Here is a 24,392-nt window from a genome sequence, read left to right as displayed (position 1 = left end):
GAAAACTTAAAAATCTAAATAAATTTAGAAAAATATTGTGCTCAAGAGCACAACTATGTCAATCCTTCCCCAAATGAAATCAATGAAATTCAAATAAAACCTCCTGAGGATTTTTCACAGGCCTTGACAAAGTAACCCTAAAGTATGTAATACAGAAATCACAAAACCATGATGTTGAATGAATACAGCAAGTTGTAGAAGGATACTCTAATATCACTGTATGATATCTTTAAATATACAAAATAACAGTACATCCTGTCAAGGATTCATACATATAAAACAACAGTAAAAAGCATGCCTGGGAATGATGTTCATCAAATCTAACCATCAAATTCAGAACAGTAGTTACTGGAGGCAACTGGGTGGTGGATACAAAGATGTTTATTATTCCCTTTTTAAATGGCATAAATATTCCATAAGAAACCAGAAAGCTTTTTATTTGACAACCAGGTTATTATGGGATATAGCATAGTTCCCAAATACCAATCCAATAGCCCCTATCAACGCTATCTGGAGTACATGTTAAACATGGGTCAAAAAAAAAAAAACCAAACACGGATCACTGGGCTCTGCCAGAATAAGAATTTCTGGGAGAGAGCCACATGAATCTAACACACAGCCTCATTTGGGAACACCTGGTAACCATCAGCTATTAATAACTAATCCATCAACAAATTTGATTCCAATCTGATGCTGAGATATTTAAGTGCCTGAGATTGCCTAATCATTTTCCAGCTGATGCCACTGTCTAGAATGCGGACTCTAATTTAAGTCAAAACCAAGTAAATGTTAAAAGTATATCTTTTATTATGCTTCCTCCACCCCCTCCAAGGTCACACATGTAAAAACCAGGAGTATCTCATATAAAGTAATAGTATCAAATGATTCCACAGCAGAACATAATTCCTTCATATCCTCCACAGGGAGTATGCCATAGCAAAATTCTACTGGAGATGATAAAAAGTGCTATTTTTAAGGATAAAGTGATATAAGTCACTGGCAACCACCCTCAAGTATGTAGACAGCAACATCATGCTTCTTTCCCGATTTTCTTCCCTTGCAATAAAAATCATAGCTAACTCTGTCTCGAGAAATGCACAGAACCAAAGGGAAACAAAAAATAAATTCAGCAAAAAAACAATTTATGAAAAGGTAGATGCATTAATGCCTCCATGACAGTTTTCACAGCCCTGCTCCTAAGAAATAAAGTTAACTAGAGACTATGCCGTTAGAACGTACGACCCTTTCAAGGACTGACTGACACGACTTTCCCCCTAATACTTAGAAATTACAACAACGACAAAAAAAACATGGAAAGGGACGATTTCGAGAAACAACACAAATCTGCTAAATGCGTCCACAGGAAAGGACTCACTCACCGGGGCTTTCTACTCGCTTATAGTGGTAGGGGTTGATGCACACCTCCTTCTGCTTGGAGCCGAAGGGAAACTCGCAGCATTCCAATGGTTTCAGTTCATGGTGGCTCTGAAGGTCGGGCCAGCGCCACACGCGGCAGTAGATGACGTGAGGCAGCCCCTTCCGGTGGGAGACCTGCAGTCTGCCGTCCAGGGAGCGGGGGATGGTGACGCAGTTGCTGGGCTGGCCCGGGCAGCTCAAGGCTTTTTCCAGTTCCTCCATGGCACCCTTCTTTTTCTTCAGTTTTTTCACCAAAGCATCAACGGCCTTCTCTGCCCATTTTTCTTCCTCGTCACCCTGTTTCCAGCCAAGAAGTCTCTTCACAGCTGGACTTGTGAAGGAAAATAAACTTGTCACATTCATGATGGCGCTACGCACGCTCCTTGTGGAGGGAGAAATATAGACGTCCCCAATGTGAAAGGACAGTGAAAGAGGCTTCACTTTATCTACATAAGATTCTCCTTAGCTTCTTTGTGCGGAGGTCCTGAAAAGTAGAAATGACCATTCCTGGTGTTTCCAAAAGGAACCCAAAGCGAGCACCTAGAAAAGAAAAAAGGGGAAAAGGTGTTTAAAATCATCTGTACCATAAAATCACAATTTATTAAACAATTGCCATGGGCCAGGTATTTTTTTAAGTGATTTTATGTATTAGTGTCCTATGGAATGAATTATGCACCCCCCACCCCCAAACTCATATTGAAGTCTCAGTGTGACTGTATTTGGAGATGGAACCTGGAGCCTTTAAGGAAGTAATTAAGGTCAAATGTGGTCATGAAGGTGGGGTCCTAACATGAGAGGATTAGTGGCCTCATAAGAAGAAGGGAGAGATTTCTCTCCTGCCCTATGTGTGCACCCACTGAGGAAAGGCCACCTGCAGACACAGAGAGAAGGCCACTGCCTACAAGCCTGGATGATAGCTCTCATCAGAAACCACACTATCTGGACCCTTCATCTTGGACTTCACAGACTCCAGAACTGTAAGAAATACATTTCTATTGTTTAAGCCACTCCATCAGTGGTATCTTGTTATGGCAGCAGACTAGCACAGTATTTAACCCTTTAAATAATTATTTCAACTAGGTAATACAATCATTGCGATTTTATAGATGAATAAACTGAGATGCAATTTAAAAAAAAGTATGCTACTCTTTATATGAGTTATGAGGTAGAAGCAATATTCCCCTTAGTGCAAAAAAAATTCAAGTTCTCAACAGATACTGTGATATTCTATATTTATAGTCACTCATGGGCTCTAAAATATTTATTTCAAAGTACACCTCAATCAACAAAAACTAAAAGCAACAAGACAAAGTAAAACTGTAACAGCCTTAACATCTGTTTTTCTTTTGCTCAAGTATCTCATGCTAAAAGAAAAGGTAGTTCATTCTATTTATACTAGATAAATGTAGCAACATTTTAGGGTCTTTATTCAGTAAATAAGTCTATGCCTTTGGACTATCAGGCAATTAAGGTAGGAAATTCATTCCCTGCTTTTTCAAATATGCTTTTTATTGACATGAAATGAATGAAGCACATGAGCACGTACTGTACTAAATACTTTAGTCAAGTTGTTTCATTTAAACCTTCCAGTTACTCTTCACTAGATAAAAATGCAAATGGCGAAAAAGATTAAAGATAACTTTGCACCAACTCCAGCTAAGATTGAGTAGCAGGTATCCAATCAACCTCCTCCCCAAACAACTATAAAAGGTGAATAAAATACAAATGAATAAATAGAGGTGGGGGGGGGAAGCCCAACTTTTTAAAGGCATCAATGAGCAATCAAAGTACTCAGGACACGAGGGGCCACATATGGAAAGATGTGAAAAGTGATGAAGTGATAAGCTGAACATTCTTCACTGCTTTTCTTCTCAAGGCATTTGCCAAAGCTACGTTGTAAGAAGCCAAGTAGAAAGAAGCTAAAAGACCAAGCAGAGATTTCAGGAGTCTCATAGTGTTGAGGAGAGCCCCCCTCCAAAAAAAAAAAACAGAGTTGAGGGCTTGCCAAGAAGGAGAAATTCTGGTAAACATGCCAGGTTTTCCGCTGAGACCCTTGGAGAGGTATGCCCTAGTGCAAGGGCTAAACTGAAATGGACAGTGTTTAGAAACACAGCCTAGGATCATCTTAGTACTAGACTAGATCAAGATGAAAGAAAATGAGGAGAGAAAAACTGTGAGAGAGGACATATGCATATTGAAAGTTACTGGCCAAAGGCTTTCCAAAACTGGCAACAGACATCTAGCCACAGATTCATGAAGCCTTATAAGTCCCAAGAAGGAGAAATAGAAAGAAATCCACAAGTTTTAATGTGTCATATTATGGTATAATTGCTGAAAACCTACAACAAAAATCTTTAAAAAGACACAATACTTTCAAATGAGTACAATAAGCATGACAGCTGACATTTCAACGGGAACAATGAAAACAAAACTACAGTAAAATGGTATCTTTAGCATGCCGAATGCAATAAATAGCTGGTAACTCAGAACGCTACACTTAGTGGGGAAAAAATCATTCAAAAATGATTGTGAAATAAAAGTGCTTTACAACAAACAAAATCTGAAATAACTGGCTTCCAGGAGGAATTCTCAAGCACAAGGGAAAAGCAAGAAATTGCGGGAAAGAACGAAGAGTTCCATAAGGGTACTGACTTTACAAAACAATTAGAGGAACATCTTGTGGTGTTTAAAATACAGAATTAAAATGCATAACAAAAAAGCAGAAGGGATCCATGAATTTAGAGTTCTAAGGTCCTTATACTACTCAGGCAATGCTAAAACATTAAACTATTATTACTGATATAAATTATGAATTCCTATCATAATAAAGCAACCACTGAAAGAATAATTTAAAAGCAATAAAAAGGTAATAGAGGAATTAAAAATATGGAATTCTATTTAAAGATATGATTAACCAAAAAAACCTCAGAACAAAAAGGAGTACATAATAGGTGGGTCAAATAGAAAACAGTAAGATTCAGATATAATCTTCAACGTCTCAAGAATTAATTACAAATCAAGAGACTAAATGAGCCAAATGAAAATATATAGTGTACTTACAAGAGACACATATCAAATACAAGGGCAGAGAAAAGTTGAAAGAAAAAGAATGGAAAGAACTGTACTGTGCATATTCTAAACAAAAAAGTTCACAGAGCTATCAAATCAGACAAAAGAGACTTCAAAGAAAGAAGTATCACCAAGGATAAAAGAGGGACATTTCATAATGTTAAAAGAGGTGCTCTACCATGAATATATCACAATCCTAATTTTTTAATCCAAGCAGTAACGGTTTCAAAATACATAAAATAGAAACTGACATAGTTAAAATGACAAACAGTCTTGGTGGGAGATCAACATAGTAAATGACAAAACAAGCCAATGAAAATTGACAGATATAGGAGGTTGTATGTTTAAAAACTTGACTCAATTCATGTATGCACCCAGCAACTGCACCACACATAGCACTTTAAAAAACACATGACCATATAATGGGCCGTTACGCAAATCTCAACAAATATCAAAGGGATAAAACTATACAGAATATGCTCTTTGATCATCATACAACTAAGAATAAATGCCCAAATACTGTTATTGAAAAGAATTACACTTCTTTGACCTGTGAGTCACAGAAGAAAATATAGGGGAAATTAGAAAGTATTTTAAATGGGATGATTATAAAAATCTGACACATCAAACTTGTAGGATGTGGCTCAATCCATGCTTAGAGGGAAGTTTATAATCTTAAGTGCATATATTAGAAAATAAAAGCAGCTGAAAACTAATTTTCTATGTATCTACCAAAAGAAAAAGAAAGGAACAGCAAATTAAACCCAAAGACAGTAAAAGGAAATGAGAGCAAAAATTAAATATATCTATATATATAAAATAGGAAAATAAAATCAAAGTTGGCTCTTTGAAAATACTAATAAAACCAGATATTCCTCTAGCAAAACTAATCAATAAAAGAAAAGGCACAGATTACCCGTAACAGGAATAAAAGGGGGAAAGCATTACTGATTCTGAGAACTGAAAGGGATATTTATGATGGACTGCTGTCACAGCAAACTGCACATGCCAACAGTTACTTCCTCACTGGAGGAAAAAGGAATTCTATCTGACTGTCTTCTGTCTTTGGAGCAGAGCCCTATACCTGGCACACATCAGAGTCTCAATAAATGTTTGATGAATGATTTAGCTCCCTGAAGGAATTAGAAGGCCAAGGGTGGAGCTTTACTTAATAGGCTACAGGGACTCAGTTGTTCCCTTCTGTAAAGAGTTTTACTCAGATTTATCAGTTCTTTGAAAGTGGCATTATTTTTGTCTAACAATAAAAGAGAAAACAAAACACTATGCTATCATCAAGAGTCACACTTGGTCAGAGTGTACCTCCTGAAATAATTATTTACTTTTACTAAAGGTTAATTGTGCAAAAGAACGAGAAAGACAACTTTTTTTCCTTGTCCTCTAGTAACAATTTATCAACAGAATACATTTCTCCTTACCCTGTATGTCCTCTTCTTCAACTCCAAAAGCTGCGTTTTTATATTTCAGTCAATAGTTTTCAAATTGAGGGGGTGAGTTTCTATCAAAATCACTTGGGGCTATTTTAAACTCTAGAACTGATGGATTTATCCTAGAAGGTGTGTGTGTGGCGGTGGAGGTGGGGGTTGAGGACCACAATTTCAGACCTTTGCTTTAACTACTGGAATCGACATTCATTCAACGAAGTTGCACTGAGTGCCTGCTAAGTACTTTGGCTACCCCACTGAGGCCAGAGACAAAGATGCTCCATCCTGAAGAGCCACTGTGTTAACAGTGAACTCACGGTTAGCGAACTGGCTCCCCGTATGCCAAGTTCAAGGACTGTGCTGAGCAGTCTTGAGGCAAGTGCAGGTCTCAGCAGGAAAGGAGTTCCACGAGTAGAACAAGGTGAACTCTGAGTGCGGGAACAGAAGAGGCGGCCCCTGTACTGCGCATGTGCCAACCAAGAACCAGCCACCACGCTGTGTCACAAAAGCTCTACCGCAGGGAAAAACGATGCACGACTATACATAAAAGCAGAAAAGGAGAGAAGAAAAGGAAGGAACAATTAATTCCAGGGATTTCAGGAAGTCTTTCCAAAGAAGAAATATCATTACAGGATGAGCAGAATTTTGCAAAACAACAGAACTAATATTTGGAGTCATCATTACATGAGAGACACTGTTCCCTTTATTACCTAGTTTAAACTTTGTGACAAAGCCTCTTTAAGGGAGCATTCTGTTTTCCTTACTATGCTATGGTATGCTAAGTCACGTCAGTCGTGTCCGACTCTGTGCGACCCCATAGACGGCAGCCCACCAGGCTCCCCCGTCCCTGGGATTCTCCAGGCAAGAACACTGGAGTGGGTTGCCATTTCCTTCTCCAGTGCATGAAAGTGAGAAGAGAAAGTGAAGTCGCTCAGTCGTGTCCGACTCTTAGCGACCCCATGGACTGCAGCTTACCAGGCTCCTCCGTCCATGGGATTTTCCAGGCAAGAGTACTGGAGTGGGGTGCCATTGCCTTCTCCGTTCCTTACTATACAGGTAAGGAAAGTGAAATACAGAAAAGTTAATTAATTTGTTCAAGGTTTATGTGCACAGTTGTAAGTGGTGGGGCCAGAGAGGGAACCCATGTTTCTGGCTCTAGAGCCTCAATTTTTAAACCACTTTTCTAAATTGGTAGTTCTAACAGACATCAGGGAAATGCTAGGGTTCAAGGTTGATGCAGATGATACAAGGCTGATAAGGGCGGGGCAAGACTGTGAAGGGCCTATGATACCTATTATCCCGTGGGCAAACGGAAGGTTTTAAATCAGAGCACCAGTGTGTTTAGATTCATGTTTTAGAAAGATAGCTAAGGTGACATCCTCAATATAGAAGGCCTCTCCGCCCAGGGAACAAAAACAACATCAAAAAACTGAATCACAACATTGTTAATCAGGTCACTCGCTCAGTTGTGTTCGACTCTCTGCGACCCCATGAACTGCAGCACACCAGGCCTCCCTGTAAAGTAACAACAAACAACAAACCCTGCTACTGCCTCCAAACACTGTTGGGGCCAATTGTTGGGGGCGGGGGGTTGATGCCACTAAAAATATTAAGAAATTAAAAAATGACAAGATCATAAACTCTTGCATGTAAATGTGCATATGAAACAAAACACAGGTTGATGACTGATTTTTGCCTCCTTGGGTTAAGCACTTTTTTTTATATTCAAGTGAAACAAGTAACCCACCTCCCATCAGGAACTCAAGAGTCCATGACACGATGGCCTTGGCAAGACAACTCATTTTTTTCTGCCCCTTTTGGTACTTCCTGCTTTAGTTTATGTCAAGAGCTAAGTGGCCTTATCAGTTTAAAGCGCAAAATAAAAACATGAGTCAGCAAACAGAGATTTCCTTCCCTCTTCTCCAAATACAAACATTTCACACTGACAAAGAAGAAAAAGCACTTCAACTGGTAAAGAACCCCCAAGAAATCTTAAAAAAAGGGTGAGATTTGTTCCAGTAGCTTCACTTCTAGAAATGTACACTAAGGAAATATTCTGCACTGAAAATGTAAAACTGTTTTTGCACGATGATTTTCATCAGAGTATTCTTTACTGTAAGGAAAAAAAATGAATATCTAAAAATTGGAAAATAGTTAAGGAAGCTGTAGTATAGCCCACTCAAAAGAATATCATGTAGTCCTTAAAAATTATGTTCATAAAAATGATAACTTGGAAAAAACCCTAAGCAGAATACAAAACTGTGTATATAGCTTGAACAACTATGTAAATATATTATTTAACAGTGGCTGGGTTTGGAAGGTTAAGTCTCTCTCGTTCCTACTTGTTAAAACTTTTCAGACATTCTTTAATGAAAATCTGTAACTTTAAAAAATTTAAAAAGCCTCTATACAAAAATATTTGCAAATGACACACAAAAAAAACCACCTCAATTCATTAATTCAAGCCACATACAAAGTCTACTTAAAAATCAGATTAGACTTACAGTGTGACCCGATTTAGGACGTAATAAAAATGCAGTTTAAGACAGGCTTCTAAAGTCAGTACCTTTCCCTATGGAGTCTCACTCATGGAAAGGATTTCTATTGGCACTACCAGAACCAAATGCGAAAAATACGCTTATAATGCTCCTTTTGACACGGCTATCGAATTCTGCAACTTATGTGGTATTCCTTAACGTGAAAAGAAAAAAAGCAAAAAGCTGTAAAATAACTTTAACTGCTGTGTGAACTTGCTCTACATTCAAAGGAACCCTCATTAGCCAATTGCACAAGGAGCATTTTCTTCATCTCTGCCTCATCTAGTGAAGAAACATGTAATTATCCAACTGTGTGAATATCAACAAAATACACTCTCTGCCATGCAATACCTCAGATCCCAGATTCCCACTGAAAGTTTTAAAGGAAAATTATTCTAATTTGTATCTGAAGATACGATAAAAAGACATGGGGGTGGGGGTGGGGTAGGGGTTGGGGGCTACCAAGCACTACAAGCTACCAAGCACTACAAATCAAGAAAAGCACAAGAGGGGACAGACGATGGCCCTCTGCAGCTTCAGACTAGTGCTGTTACAATCTGTGCACTGGCATGAATTCAGTGAACTAGACAAAATAAATGATCCCTTTAAATACTGAGGAATAACTGAATTGTTCAGCATAAAATATGGGCTCCAAAAGCCACTGGGGGGAAGTATCAAAGACTCCTTCCAGGTGCCTTAAAAAAAGTAGATAAATGGTCTATTGTCAGTGAAGCAAGAGACTCACCCCGGCCCCCAACCTCTTGTTCTTTGGTTCATTACTGTCTTAACTCTAATGGTAAAACATCAAGGCATAAAAATCAAAAGAATCAAGGAACTAAAAGTATGGGATATTGATTAACTTCGCTTTAGAACTGTTTAACCGTTGGATAAGTTACTTGAGAAAGAAGACAACTTTGTAAAGATTATCTTTCTCTGAAAAAGTCTGATCCATTTTGCTAGAGAAAGTACCTCCAAGTAACTAAATAAACTGCATGTGTATTTCCTGACTTATACCACCAGCTCTTCTTAAACTGATGATCTTGTGAAGAAACAGAAAAAGACTCCAGTTCTCAAAGAGCGACTGAGGGGCTTTTGAGAAATCATAAGCAAACTATATGATTCCTGTAGTTTAGTAGTTCTCATGTCTAAATTATTTCACCATACACCTCACTAGAATGCCATGGAAATGGGAAGTACCTCAGAGGTGTATTGCATAAAGTGACTGGCGGCAATATTAATTAGTACTGTAGAAAGGTGTTTTCTATCCTAACATTCAATTTTAGATAGGATTCAAGGTCCGATGAGAACTTTTACCTCCTGAGATACTTGAATTAAAACATCAAAAAGGGTCAAAAAGTGAACATACCAGGAAATCTGTAATGTAACTTTTCATTACTCCAAAATGGACTATTTTTTTTTAACCTGCTTTATTTCATTTAGGTACTAATGTCAATGACATACTTCCTGCTCAGTCACGTCTGGCTCTTTGCGACCCCATAGGACCATATACTACCAGGCTCCTCTGTACATGGGATTTTCCAGGCAGGAATACTGGAGTGGGTTGCCATTTCCTTCTCCATATATACTCCTAACCAAGAGCAGACTCCTCAAAACAAATGATGATTCCCAAGAAGGATAAAACAGACACCCAAACATTCCTGACACTCATAGAAACCACAGAATCACAGACTGGACACTACAGATTTGGGTTGAAAATGCTTAAAAAGATGAAGGCCCGCAAAGAAAAATATTCCAGAGACTCAATGCTAGCATATATTTTAAAACATAACGAGCAACCCATTTAAGCCAAGAATCCAAGAACTGTCATGAGCTTTGCTGGGAAGAGTATGATGGAGAATTCACAGAAAGAAGGGGAGAACCATACCAAACAGGCCTAAATAAAATTAGGCTACAGAATTAATGAAAAGTTATGAAGAATTGGGAAACTACCAAGCTTTGGATAAAGCTAAAATACCTATTACTTCAAAGCAGAACCAAAGACACCCCACAGACTGCCTGAACAGGAAGGCTGAAGCCACACACACACTCACATTTCCAGCTGGAAAATCAACCCTAGGAAGGGGACCAGGAAAACCAGTAATGAAGACAGGCAGAGAGAGTACTCTGGGAACAGACAGGACACAACCGGAGCAGCACCAACTCCAAACAGCTCTGAATAAAAGCATCATGGAGCATCGATCACACAGCTCCTTAAGGAAAATGCTACACCATCATCTACTCTTAAGGCAAGGGGGAGGAAAATAAAGTTCTACACAAGTACAATGACATCCCAATCAGGAAAAAGAGAGAGAGAGACGGGTTTTCTCTAGCTATCTCAGTCTCAGAAAGACCCCAAAGTAACAATGATCTGTGATCTGATTTCAACAAATCATCTGTTCAAATGTTTCCTTTTCCCGGTTATTCCAACTAGGAACTCACGTGGTTTTTGAGATACTTGTCCTGTAAGTCCCTCTGCCTTTCTTTTTCTTATATCAAACAAGAAGTTAGCCCTCAACTTTCATTCAACATTTCCCAATTCCAAACAGGTCAAACGCAGCTAAATAAAGCTTGCCACTAATCAAAAGGAAGGGAAAAAAATCTAGAACAAGAAATATTCTTGTTTAGATGACTAAAACCTATCTCTTCGACAGACTTGAAAGCACTTTTTAAACCACCTACTTCTTTGCTCAGAAGTTGGGCTAAAAGGAACTCTACCTTGACTGAGTCCTTAGGGGGGAAATACATATACGAGTGTGTATATATATGTGGGTGTGTATATATCTATAAGCTATAAATATACGTATTTATAGCTCCTATACAAGAAAGCAACATGAATGCCCACTGCAGCTCACAGAGGAATCCTGCTGGTCTTGGAGCAGCAGCAATGCCCTATTGGCACAAACACCCAGAAAAGTGAAGGTTGCTTAGCCGTGGCCGACTCTTTGCGACCCCACAGACTATACAGTCCATGGAATTCTCCAGGCCAGGATACTGGAGTGGGTAGTCTTTCCCTTCTCCAGGGCATCTTTCCAACCCAGGGATGGAACCCAGGTCTCCTGCATTGCAGGCGGATTCTTTACCAGCTGAGCCTCCAGGGAAGCCCAAACACCCAGAAGACAGACTTCAACTTTCCTGAGTTTCTTATTCAGCCCGTTTCAGTTACTTCCAAACCCTTCCCCACTTTCTAAATGTGAGACTGATGACACAGAATAGCTAGTCTGCCTCTTTTTCATTAAAATTTTTTTCAGAGACTAATTTTCCAAATCTGGAGAAACTAGGGGATGAAGGTGGAAGAGAGGACCAGCTCTTGAAAGCTAGTTTTCATCATGCAATCATGCAGGTACTGGTGCCTTTAGAACACAGGCACCAACAGCCTCTCTTCCAGTCCCTTAGGTGTGATCTGAAGGACAAGCCAGCAAGAGCTGCTGAGATGTGGTCTCTCTCAATGGAGTGTTGAGTGTTAAGTGAGCGGGAATCATAGGAATCAAAAAGAAAAGGATGCACTTACCACCTGCCACTTGGAAGTTCACTGCAGGCTGTAATATTTCAGCCAAATGATTTCAAAAGTGGAGAAGGAAATGGCAACCCACTCCAGCGTTCTTGCCTGGAGAATCTCAGGGATGGCGGAACCTGGTGGGCTGCTGTCTATGGGGTCGCATAGAGTCGGACACGACTGAAGTGACTTAGCAGCAGCAGCAGCATCCTCTCAATGAAAAGGAATCAAGGACTTATGGATGTCACACTTAGATGTGTCTCTAATGACAGTGCTGTAGTTTACATATTCAATTGCACTAAGTATGCTATTCAATGTATGTTCATTGTGTTGGAAAATTCTTCAAGAACTCTTTCTGGTTCTGCTCTGCAAACACAAGTGCTTCTATCCTGACAAATTCAGGCTGCCAATAGGGCACCTAGTCAATTTTTCTTAGTCACAGATAATCCCTGCAGAATAGTGTCAGTTTGGTTTTGTTTCACTAGATGATACTTGTTTAGTTAGGCAGATGCTTAAAGCAGAGTTTCCTTACTGTCCTCAACTTCAACCAAGAAACCTGGCTTATTTCTACATCTCCTTGCCACTTCCTCTAAAAGTTGTATACTGGAGTAGGTTGTCATTCCCTTCTCCAGAAGATCTTCCTGACCTAGGGATCGAACCCGGGTCTCCTGCATTGCAAGCAGATTCCTTACCATATGAGTTAAAGCGAAGTTTCTAAAAGTTGTACAGCATTCTTTAATCCCCCTGAATTCCCCTCCTCAAATTTATGCTTATAATGGAAAACTGTCCTTCTGTACATGGTAAGCCTTTCAAGATATCCAGGTCCTAAGGTCTGTCTAGTCAAGGCTAGGGTTTTTCCAGTAGTCATGTACGGATGTGAGAGTCAGACTGTGAAGAAAGCGCTGAAGAATTGATGCTTTTGAACTGTGGTGTTGGAGAAGACTCTTGAGAGTCCCTTGGACTGCAAGGAGATCCAACTAGCCCATTCTAAAGGAGATCAGTCCTGGATGTTCATTGGAAGGACTGATGCTAAAGCTGAAATTCCAATACTTTGGCCACATCATGAGAAGAGTTGACTCATTGGAAAAAGACTCTGATGCTGGGAGGGATTGGGGACAGGAGGAGAAGGGGACGACAGAGGATGAGATGGCATCACCGACTCGACGGACATGAGTCTGGGTGAACTCCGGGAGTTGGTGATGGACAGGGAGGCCTGGCGTGCTGCAATTCATGGCGTCGCAGAGAGTCGGACACGACTGAGCGACTGAACTGAACTGAAAGACCTCACTCACTCTGATAAATCTCATCTGTAGTCACCTCAACTCAAGAACTGTAGAGTTACTGGCTTGCAACTGCTTACGCCTCAAACACTGGAGACGGAAGAGCAGAGGCATTTTCAAACTTCACTGTCTGTCTATAAGAGGAAAAGGTCTGCAGTAGTTGTCTCTTAGAAAAAAATTCTTTTGAGTGTTTTAAGTTATCATAAAAGAGCAATTTTACAGCTTGCAAAGAGTGCTAAATGTGGTAAATTTCCATTAAGTGACCAGTTATGAATGATTCAATCATTAACAAATGGAAGAAACTATTTTAGTTGGGCTATTACCCTATGGAAGGATTGTATTGGTAGTTTTTACACTCATATTGACCTTCTATACCAACTTTTCAAGATGCATATCATTATCTCCATTTTACTAATAAACCTAAGGGTCAGAGGTTAAGTAACTTTTTCCAGATCGTTTTCTAGTAAGCGGTAGATCTACAATTTAAACCAGAACAGATACTGAAGTCTATTCATCAGGTTAAAACAGTAAGGAATTCAAATACTAAATTCACAGATGAAAACGGAATAGGCCAGAGGAGGAAAAAAACTATCCTTTGTACTTAAAAAAAAAAAAAAAAAACCCACCAACCCTGCTGTATTTCAGGTTTTGGAACGTTGCTCCTTCTCCAGCGATCTCACAGGTGCTGTTTATGACCACAAACACGCACATCTGTAGGGGTGAGTGACATACGCAAGGCAGGGCCGCCTGAGCCCTCTCCCTATATTTAGATCCTCCAGCTCTGCTCTTAATTGAGTCATTTAATCAGAACCCTCTAAAAGGGAAACACATCCATATTCATCACAGGCATCAAAGGAAACATCTTTACAAGTTATATCCTTTTACAAACCAACATGTGGTCTCACGCCACTCTCCCAATTGTTAACTCCTCCTCTGGGAAGAACGTGGAATTTTATTTCTTTTTATCACTTGAAAAAATCACTTCCCTCCTAATTCAGTAAAACTGGGTGGAGGCCACTTCCTCCACAGGTGAGAGAAATAAAACTTGTTGCTCTGTCATAGTCAGGAATTTTAAAGCGAACCTCTGATTTCATGTGCTTGCGAAGCAGAAGCAAAAGGCAGGGCCAAAATCCAGCGGGAGAAATCAAGACCCAGTCTCCAGACTTTCAGATCAGATCCTCACCACGTTTCTGTCATTTTAAGACGTTTCTAAGTGAGAAAACAGGAGCTTCACTTGGAATGAAAAAAGGCAGGTCTAAAGGGAAGCTTTCCACTTAGCAGCTGCTCTTTGAATAAAACACCTCTGAGCCTCAATTTGCTTTTCCGTGAAATTTTGATTTCACCACCTACCCCACTGGGTTTGTTACCAGCCTTAAATAGGAATACATAAAATTGATCTGAAAATTCTAACATGCTGAGAAATGTAACACATTTACAGAGTGGGTTCACAGTAAGCTAATTTCAATATTCTATTTACACAAACAAAAGTTTGTGTCTTAGTTTTTGTCTGTCCAGTGAAGTTTGAACTTTGTACAAAGAAAATGATAAAAAGAAAAGCTGATAACCACTGCAGTCATTTAGCTCATTTGACAAACTCCCAGAATGTATTAGATACTATTCTTTTTTTTTTTTAATATTTATTTGGTTGCTCCAGGTCTTAGTTGCGGCATACGGGATCTGGTTCCCTGGCCAGGAATCAAACCGGGCCCCCTTTATTAGACACTATTCTAAGCACGGGGACACAGCACTGAATAAGAGGGAAAAAAACAGTTTAAATAAAAAAGTTCATGCCTTCCTGAGACCTACATTCTAGTGGTCAGGTCACCTCACTGAGAAGGTGATCTTCCAACAGAAGCCTAAAAAGGTGCGGGATGGAGCCAGTCTGAGGATGTACATGGCAAGCAGAGGGGGGGCAAGGAAGAACAGAGGCCAAGAGGCAAGAATGTGCCTGAAATGATCCCAGGGCAGCACGGAGTCCAGCATGGCCCAGGTGGAGAGAGGGAAGGGAGAGGAGCAGACAGCAAAGCCACAGGACTCTGGAGCTTTTTTCCCTCTCAACTGCGCTGGGAGCAGAGATGCCAGTGTGGTCCCACCGCCAGCTTCCTGGGGTGACTATGGTGTGGCTGGGCTGAGAACAGGCTGAAAGGTGGGGGAGCAGGAGGAAGAGGCGTGGCAGAGTAGGAGGGAGTACGGAGACCAGTGAGGAAGCTACAGCAGTTGTTGCAGTTCAAGATGATAAAGGTTTGGATCAGTCCAGCAGAAATGGTCAGACCGTAGCTGCTGTGGTGGCTCAAATGGTAAAGAATCTGCCTGGGATGCAGAAGGTTGGGGTTCAATCCCTGGGTCATGAAGATCCCCTGGAAGAGGAAATGGCAACCGACTCCAGTATTCTTGCCTGGGAAATCCCATGGACCGGGGAGCGTGGAGAGCTATACAGTCCATGGAGTCATATGACTGAATGACTAACACATTCTGAAGTTATGGCTATGAACAAATACATTTTATGAAGAAAATACTTAACCATAAAGTTGGTGATGTCTGTTTAATTTTTAATTCTGGGATCTGTTAAAATCCCGTATCACAGCCCTATGAGATGGCGTACCTGAGGTGGAGTCAAAGGTCACCAAAGAAGTAGCTCAAGAATGATCATGGGAGGTAGAAAGGGAGTAGGTGTGTGTGAGTCAGTCATGTCTGATTCTGCGACCCCAGGAACTGAAGCCCAGCAGGCTTCTCTCAAGAATGATCATGGGAGGTAGAAAGGAAGGGGAGACGGGGAGAGATGGAGAGAGAGAGAGAGAGAGAGAGAGAGTGTGTGTGTGTGTGTGTGTCGCTCAGTCGTGTCTGGCTCTGTGTGACTCCATGGACTGTAGCCCACCAGGCTCCTCTGTCCATGGGATTCTCCAGGCAAGAATACTGGAGTGGGTTGCCACTTCCTTCTCCAGGGGATCTTCCTGACCCAGGGATCGAGCCCATGTCTCCTGTGTCTCCCACACCGCAGGCAGATTCTTTACTGTCTGAGCCACTGAGGTAGCCCCAACGTTGGGAATAAGGACAGAAATCCTGTAGTGATGAGGGTGGAGGATGGGGAGTGAATAATAAGGAGGGGAAGCGTGGCACAGTCTGACGTGACAGTCAAAGCTGGGTGTTTCTATGGAGGATGCTGGAAGAACCGTCTGAAGGGGGCAGTGCAGAGACCCCCACTCCTGTAGACCCTGTGGTATGAGGGTTACGAGGGAACAGCCAGAGAAACAGCTCCCAGGGAAGCGGCAGCCTCAGATGAGCATGATCTACGTTCAAGACCACTCACGTGCTAAATAACCCAGAGATCTAACAATAAGGGAATGATAACTTATAGTGCACCCGACAGTGATATTAACCGTTAAAAAGTAGGGGAGGACAGCCTTTCATGTCTAACACGGAAAAAAAAACCACATGCTAATTGTTCAGTTAAAAAAAAGCTGCAGAACACTACACACAGTACAATCTCATTTTAAACACTTGAATAGAAACAAAACCTGTACATGTGAAATATCCGTGTACCTTGAAAAGCCAGGAAAGAAACAAATCTGAACAAGCAGTTACTTTACGGAGTGAGCTGGTGGAGAGGAGAGGAGGTGAGCAGACCATTTTTACCTACAACCAATAACTGTTTCCAATTTTAAAACCCCAATAATAAAAACAAATAAAAACTGAAAGCAGGTTAAGAGATTTGTTCTACATGGCCCCAGAAGACAATATTATGACTAACAGGTGGCAAGATTTATATTTTTATAAAGGAAAAAAAAAAAAAACATTGAAAGTGTTTCTGTATAGAACAGAATTATCACTGAACCAGGATTTTCACAGAAATGTATTCCTATATATGGATTTGGGATATATGACCTAATTCTGGATGAACAGGATATTTGATGGGAATGTACTGTTTTATTAAGCAGTTCAACCACATGATCAAAAAACTCAATTTTACAAAATGGCATATTATAACAAAAAATAAGTTTCCTCCCCATTCCAGTCCCCTTCCATTAATAATTCAAATATCCTTCACATTTTTCAATGCATGAATTTTTTTTACCAAAGAAATGTTCTGTATTAATCAGATACCTCAAAAGCAATTCGGTCCTGTCCTTTCCCAGTATGTTAATCTGTTATTTGGAAGAATAAAATAACTCCTCAAAATCTAAGTTTACATAACCGCTGAAACAAACATGGAGATCAGCCAGATTTCACTCCGCTTCACCATCAATGACATCTTGTTTTCAATCTGCCAAAAACCCAAGCTGGACTAACAGGCCTTCAGGAGGAGAAACTGAGCAAAGAGCGGCCGCCCGCTTTACCCTTCAGCAAGAGCTCCCTCCAGCTAAGGGCAAAAAAGCAGCAGAAGCGCTTGTGTTTCATCGGGTTAGGGAAATGAGGCCGTGGGTACGAGCAGGGGTCACCTACAGAATGAGGTGAGACCTGTACCCCAAACCTAGACCTCTTTCGCCTCAGGTCAGTTGTTCAGTCCAGTTCTACCTGTTAGCCTCCCCAGAGTCAGGTATTTACCAGTGGGGATGGAAAAGCCCAGTAAACAAAGTGCACTTGGAAGGCTTCCGAATGCAAGTTCTCCTCCTCTGTATGTTCAACTTTCTAAGCAACTTGACTCTCCACTAATTCACTATTTAACTGAAAAATTTTGTAAGGGCTTACATAAAGGTACAGTAGAAAAAAACTGGGCAGGCTACAGTTCCCAGCATCACCAAGCTCACAGTTGTTAAGTGGAGGGGAGGCGTGAAGGGTGGAAGAACCACATTATCAGGCTGACTGTGATAAGAGTCACAGGACGTCTTCAGGCTCTGTAATTATCTAAGGGAGGGTGGACAAAAACCTGTGCCATTTCTTCACCACAACTCCATCTCCTGTGCACCCCAGGCTTTCTGTTACCTATCCTGATGCAGAAATCCAAACGAGTTTAAGCTATCAACCACGTGCATTAGTGGGGATGAACTATAGAATGGATAATCCAAAGCAGCCTTAATAAAAATTAACCATTACTTCTCAAATATGTATTACACTTTTGTCAAAGAAGTTTTTCATTCCTTAGCATATTCTGCTTATTACACTAATCATAAAACTATTCTATACTCTTGAGAACATAGCAAATTCTAAAGAAATGCCTGCTCAAGATTCTAATATTGCTGTGGAAAATATATAGATGAGAGAGTTAACTATGGTTTTATTATAAAAACTTAAAAACCTATTCCGTCACTCTAGTCCTCCTCTTGAAATTCATCCTACTGGCAGCAGTCTTTACAGAATATCTGAAATATCCCAGTTCGAGGACTCCATAAACTCTCACCACCCACTTCAAAGGGCTGTCAAGCCAGTGGTTCTATGGGAAACATCACGCAAGAGTGTATCCATGGTCGCCGTCAATTTCCAACACAGCTCAAGTATTCAGAGAGAGCAAGAAAAGCCTTCTGCTATCACCACCACCACCACCACCACAATGAAGCACCAAGCAGTGTTCCAAGCACTTATACCTATTAACTCTCTTAATCCTTACAGGAATCCCATGACGTAAACACTGTTTCAGAGATGATGAAACCAAAGTGCAGAAAGGTTAAGGGCTTGCCAAGGCACCCCCTCCACCATCCTGCTTCTCCTGAATAACCTCCTCCTTTGTCTCATGCATAAAGGATGCATGAGACAAGCAAGGATTTGCTTACAGTTTTATTTTAATCCCTCTAGCTCCTTCCCACCCCAACTTTTGTTTTTGGTGTTGTCTTCCTTCTTGGTATCTTGCCACTTTCCTAGAACATGGAAAAACCAAGAGTTTTACCAGGGCAGCAAGTACGAGATGAAGTCCATTTTCATCTAAAGAGCCTAAAATAGGGATAAGAAGTTGTAACTCAACAAAGACACAAGGCAATTAGCACTATTACTTCACACTAACAGCCCACCTTATGTGTTTGAGTATTAATATTCTTTTCTTGTGATGAGTCTGCGGAACATTACAATTAAACTCCTCTTAAGAAATTCATTTTCTTTACATTCTCACTGATTATTCTCTTTTTTAAATCTAGTTTATTTTTACCAATTACTGTGTAGTCTTTTTTTTTTCTCTTTCATATGGCACTTTTTTATTGTGTGAAAATATACAAAACATACATTTTCATTTTAACCATTTTAAATGTGCACTTTAGTAGCATTAAGTATGTTCACACCATTATGCAACCATCACAATCATCATCTCCAGAACTTTTCAAGGTTTTTTCTTTTTTAAAAAAGTAGAAGTACAGGCTGTATTTTCTTATCCACTCCTAAAAGGGAAACACTTGGGCTATTTCAAACCTTTCCTTTATAAATGATGCTCTAAGAAATAACTTGGGCTTCCCTGGTAGCTCAGCGGGTAAAGAATCTACCTACAATGCAGGAGACCCTGGTTTGATTCCTGGGTCGGGAAGATCTGCTGAAGAACGGACAGGCTACCCATTCCAGTAATCTTAGGCTTCCTTGGTAGCTCAGCTGGTAAAGGATTCGCCTGCAATGCAGGAGACCTGGGTTTAATCCTTGGGTTGGGAAGATCGCCTGGAGAAGGGAAAGGCTACCCATTCATTCCAGGATTGTATAGTCCGTGGGGTCATAAAGAGTTGGACAGGACTGAGCAACTTTAACTTACTAAGAAATAACATTAAAAAAATAAGTTTTTAGTAGCCAGCCTCTGTTAAGATTGTCAAGTCTTTCATTCTGATTTTCTCAGAGATTGACTAGATTTTTTTTTTAATGTTTTCTTCCAGTTTTACTTCAGGTCCTTTACTGAAAATATACACAAAACAGAACAAAAGTTACTGGCTCTTTTTTTTTTCATGAGGTTAACACTGTTCCATTCAAGTAAATGTAGAGATGGAAAATAATTAAAGGACTCTGCCAACTATCACATTTTATTCTAGAAAATACTAAGATATTCATTTTAATGGCTCATACACAGATGGCAGTCACAATGCTATCTAGAGAGAGGGGCAAAACACCGCACTCTCAACTCTGGAGGATCTGGGGGAGGGGATAAGGACACAGCCAACAGCAGACAGGTGTGGCAGCAACAGCGGTCAGGGACACAACCACTTCTGGGTCCCATCGGCCTCCCGGTCCCCTTGGTTCTCCCCTGGTCCAGGGTTTCTCACCCTCGGGCCACATCCCTGGCCTCTGCCCATGAGACGCTGGTGGTAACAGCCCTGCCCTCCCCACAGCTGTGACGCCCAAGCGCTCCTGCGGACTCCGCGGACGGCCTCCGCTCTCCTCCGGACGGACTCCGCGGACGGCCTCCGCTCTCCTGCGGACGGACTCCGCGGACGGCCTCCGCGGATGGCCTCCGCTCTCCTGCGGACGGACTCCGCGGACGGCCTCCGCGGATGGCCTCCGCTCTCCTGCGGACGGACTCCGCGGACGGCCTCCGCTCTCCTCCGGACGGACTCCGCGGACGGCCTCCGCTCTCCTCCGGACGGACTCCGCGGACGGCCTCTGCTCTCCTCTAACACTCCTCTCCTCTTTGTGAGCTCCTGGGGCCTCGGGTCCCAACCGCTGTCTTTATGAGCCCCCACCTCTAGACTCCAGCACACAAGGAATTGCTGATTCCTTCAAGAAGGGAAAAGGGGAAGCTTTCAAAGACACATAATTCTCTTTTCTCCTCAGAGGAAAAAAGGGGGTGAAAAACAGTAACCCTCAGAACTGCCTGGGGAGCATGGAGCACCGAGGATAGGTATTACCCGGCACCTAGCACTGCTGGGTATCAAGACATCGTTCGTACTCACAAGGGACCTACAACACGCCACAGGTCCTATTTCCTGACACGTATTTAAAGACATCGAAATGAAAAAATTCACTCAAAACTACCATGTGTCAAGCCGACAATTCTTAATGCTGCTTTAAGTTGAAACTCATCTGTGATGCTTTTTTTAAACCCTCCCTACCCTAACCCCCAAATCAGACCCCCTGGGATGGGCCCTGGTGTTTGTGCAGTGGCTGTCCTTCACAGGATTCTGATATGCAAAGTGAGAATCACTGGGCTAACACAAAAATCATAAAGACACGGTCCACATACCCTCAAGGAACACAGTCTATAAGCTGAACGAAAGTGAAGTGAAACTGTCAGTCGCTCCTTCGTGTCCAACTCTTTGCAACCCACATGAGCTGTAGCCCGCCAGGCTCCTCTGTCCATGGAATTCTCCAGGCGAGAATACTGGAGTGGGTGGCCATTCTCTTCTAAGATAACTCTAATAAAAGTTATTAAAACAGAAGCGAACTAGACAAGGTTTATGTTTTCCCCAAAGTTACAAGCTCTTGGTGCAAATCCTACATTTATGACTCCTTATGTCAACTTTATCAAGCTAAGAGAGACACTAACAACAGAAGTACAAATAAAAGACTCTCAAAAACTTGCTGAAAGAATCCATCCACTAAGCTGGAAGTGGGCAGGACACAGGAGTTCTATCAACTGCATCCCATTTCTTTCCAATCCCTTGATTCTAAAAGGCCTTCCCAATTACTGGAGTTACACCCTCAAAGATACAATAACATGAATAATGATGGCTTGTTATTCAACTTTTTGTATGATCATGAAGTGAAAGTGAAGTCGCTCAGTCGTGTCTGACTCATTGCAACCCTATGGACTGTAGTCCGCCAGGTTCCTCCATCCATGGGATTTCCCAGGCAAGAATACGGGAGTGGGTTGCCATTTTCTTCTCGAGGGGATCTTCCCAACCCAGGGATGGAACCTGGGTCTCCTGCATTGCAGGCAGACTCTTTACCCTCTGAGCCACCAAAGAATCAGTCTCCTCTTATGGGTAGTTAAGACTGCTTCTGCAGGGAAAACATTGACCGAGATGCTGCTCTCTCTCTCCCCGAGACAGAACTCAGTGCTGGACGAGTGAAATACTTGCAGAATCGATTAACACCGGCTCAACAAAAAGCAGAACCATTCAGTGAGGGTGCACCTATTTTTAAAGGAGGCTTTCCTGGACTACAGATCAATATCTCAGCGCGCACAGCGTGACAAGACAGAAGTCTTCAGCGTTTCCATGCAAATAAACGCTATCAACACGGTTTGAATGCTGATCATTTCAACGATAATCAAGTTAATTTTGTTCACAGTTTAACAGACGACCATTTGAAACGAATCAAACGTTCTCTCGAGCTTGAACAAACTGAATAGAAGTCCTGAGCACACAACACGAACACTGGGGAAAGAAAGAGGTTGTTATTAATTATACCAGACTGCAAAGCCAGCAACGGACACAGCACAACAGGAAGCTCTAACAGATGGGACGGCAGAGGGCTGAGGGTGTAATTCCTACAGAGACACTCACTGCAGCGTTACCACTCCCTTTGCAAGGCTTCCCATAAAATTAAAGACACACTTTGATAAAATCAAAAGACTCGGTGCCGGCATGGCTCTTCCCAACTTCGTTTAAAGAGTCTGAGGGATGTGCCTGCCTAATGCTTACCTATTCAGGCCCCCTGCTCTGAGTCACCAACCCCCAAAAGGACTTAGGAATGAAGAGGAAAGGCAACAGGCCCAGGGGTAAGCCTGTGGGTGAGATTCAAAAGCCTCCCCGCCCACTGCCAAATGCTGAAATATTTGCAGATCATTTTAAAAGAAAGGAGATGGTGGGGCAGAAGATGCCAACAAATTCTCTTCTGTCCAGCGGCCGGGTAAAAACTGAATGCTGAGATAAGACTGAGTGTACTTCAGTTAGGTAAAGACCCCACCACCAACTGGTGTCACATGAAAAGCCTTTCTTACACCCACAATCTTAACTATAGTAAGTCCCCTACACACGAACCTTCAAGCTTCGGACATTCAAGATGCAAGTGTTCCCCTGCATGTCAGCTGTTGTACCTTACTACTGGACTTTTCAAAGTACTCTAAGATTAAAAATGGTTCCTTTATTATGTTTTTAATGTATTATTTATGTGAAAGGTATTATAAATCTATTACAGTACAGTACTACTATACAGCCGATTGTGTCAGTTGGGTCTACCTAGGCTAACTTTGTCCGACTTACCAACAAGCTGGACTTACGAATGGGCTCTCAGAACCTGTTTGTATGTAGGAGACTTACAGTATTACCTTTAAGAGACAATTAAATGCTGATGCCTAACTTGAAATTTTTTTCACTTTATACAAGGCTTTACTATGTGAGGGAACTTGTTATTTTTAATACCTTATGAGCCAGTCTAGCTCAATAATCACAACCATGTTTCAAGACCATCGCTGTGTCTCTCATGAAAAAGAAGACACTGTAATGAATCAAATCTAATACCACGACTCAGCGGGGAGAGAAAGGCCCATCTCGCTATGCTCTATGAAGCACTGGCATCCTTAAGGTGCACTGATCATGCCAGCTGACTGAGAAACTGCCTGGAACTGGCAGCCCCGAAGTGCTGGGAACACCTCACGTGCTAACAAGGAGACTCCGAGCCCAGAGTCATGAGGGGCGTGGGGCAACATTAAGGAAACGGGATGGAGCTGACTTGTCTCTTAAAACGCCAACCTAGATTTATCAGGTACCTCTTTGTACTCCTGCTTCTCTCAGGGGGCAGGAAAATTTTGGCTTCCTTTCCTTCAGTGAGAAAAGCGCAGTTTCCCCAGACTGATCCTTCCTGGTCCACAAGAATGATACCGTCAAGTAAAAGAGAAGACGCTGTCCCCATTCCAATGAAGAGTCTCATCCAGGACACAGCAGAACATCTCATGCTATTAGTTTGCATTTGTCTGTGAATTGCTTGCTCATGCCCTTTACCAACTTTATCAGAATTTATTTATCTTTTTATTGAGGCATAGTTAGTTAATAGTGTTTCAGGTGTACAGCAGAATTATTTTGATTATATTCTTTTTAGATTCTTTTCCATTATAAACTGGGCTTCCCCGGTGGCTCAGATGGTAATGAATCCACCTGCAATGCAGGAGACCTGGGTTCAATCCCTGGATCAGGAAGATCCCCTGGAGAAGGGAATGGCTACCCACTCCCTTTTGCCCGGAGTACTTTTGCCCGGAGAATTCCACGGACAGAGAAGCCTGGCCGACTACAGTCTGCTAAGAGCCAACTCACTGGCAAAGAGGACAGCAGAGGTTGAGATGGTTAGATAGTATCACCAACTCAATGGATATGAATCTGAG

General features: G+C 41.6%; 1 protein-coding gene across 3 annotated transcripts in view; it reads right to left on the bottom strand.

Moving 5' to 3' along the window:
* The window catches only part of SMAD1 (SMAD family member 1), an 82,409-nt gene that overhangs the window by 45,100 nt on the left and 12,917 nt on the right, over window positions 1-24,392 (bottom strand). The window contains exons 1-2 of one of the 3 annotated variants that reach the window (XM_027567449.1): window positions 6,245-6,461; window positions 1,380-1,956 (exon numbers count right to left, since the gene is read on the bottom strand). In XM_027567449.1, the coding sequence (XP_027423250.1) occupies window positions 1,380-1,779 (400 nt within the window). In that variant the 5' untranslated portion in view covers window positions 1,780-1,956; window positions 6,245-6,461. Of the gene's footprint in view, window positions 1-1,379; window positions 1,957-5,921; window positions 6,162-6,244; window positions 6,462-24,392 lie in introns of those variants that run through there. The other 2 variants (XM_027567450.1, XM_027567448.1) reach the window with 2 other exon arrangements.

This window comes from Bos indicus x Bos taurus, chromosome 17, assembly GCF_003369695.1.
Source record: "Bos indicus x Bos taurus breed Angus x Brahman F1 hybrid chromosome 17, Bos_hybrid_MaternalHap_v2.0, whole genome shotgun sequence".
Classification (NCBI taxonomy): Eukaryota; Metazoa; Chordata; class Mammalia; order Artiodactyla; family Bovidae; genus Bos; species Bos indicus x Bos taurus.
This window is presented reverse-complemented; position numbering and strand designations above follow the sequence as displayed.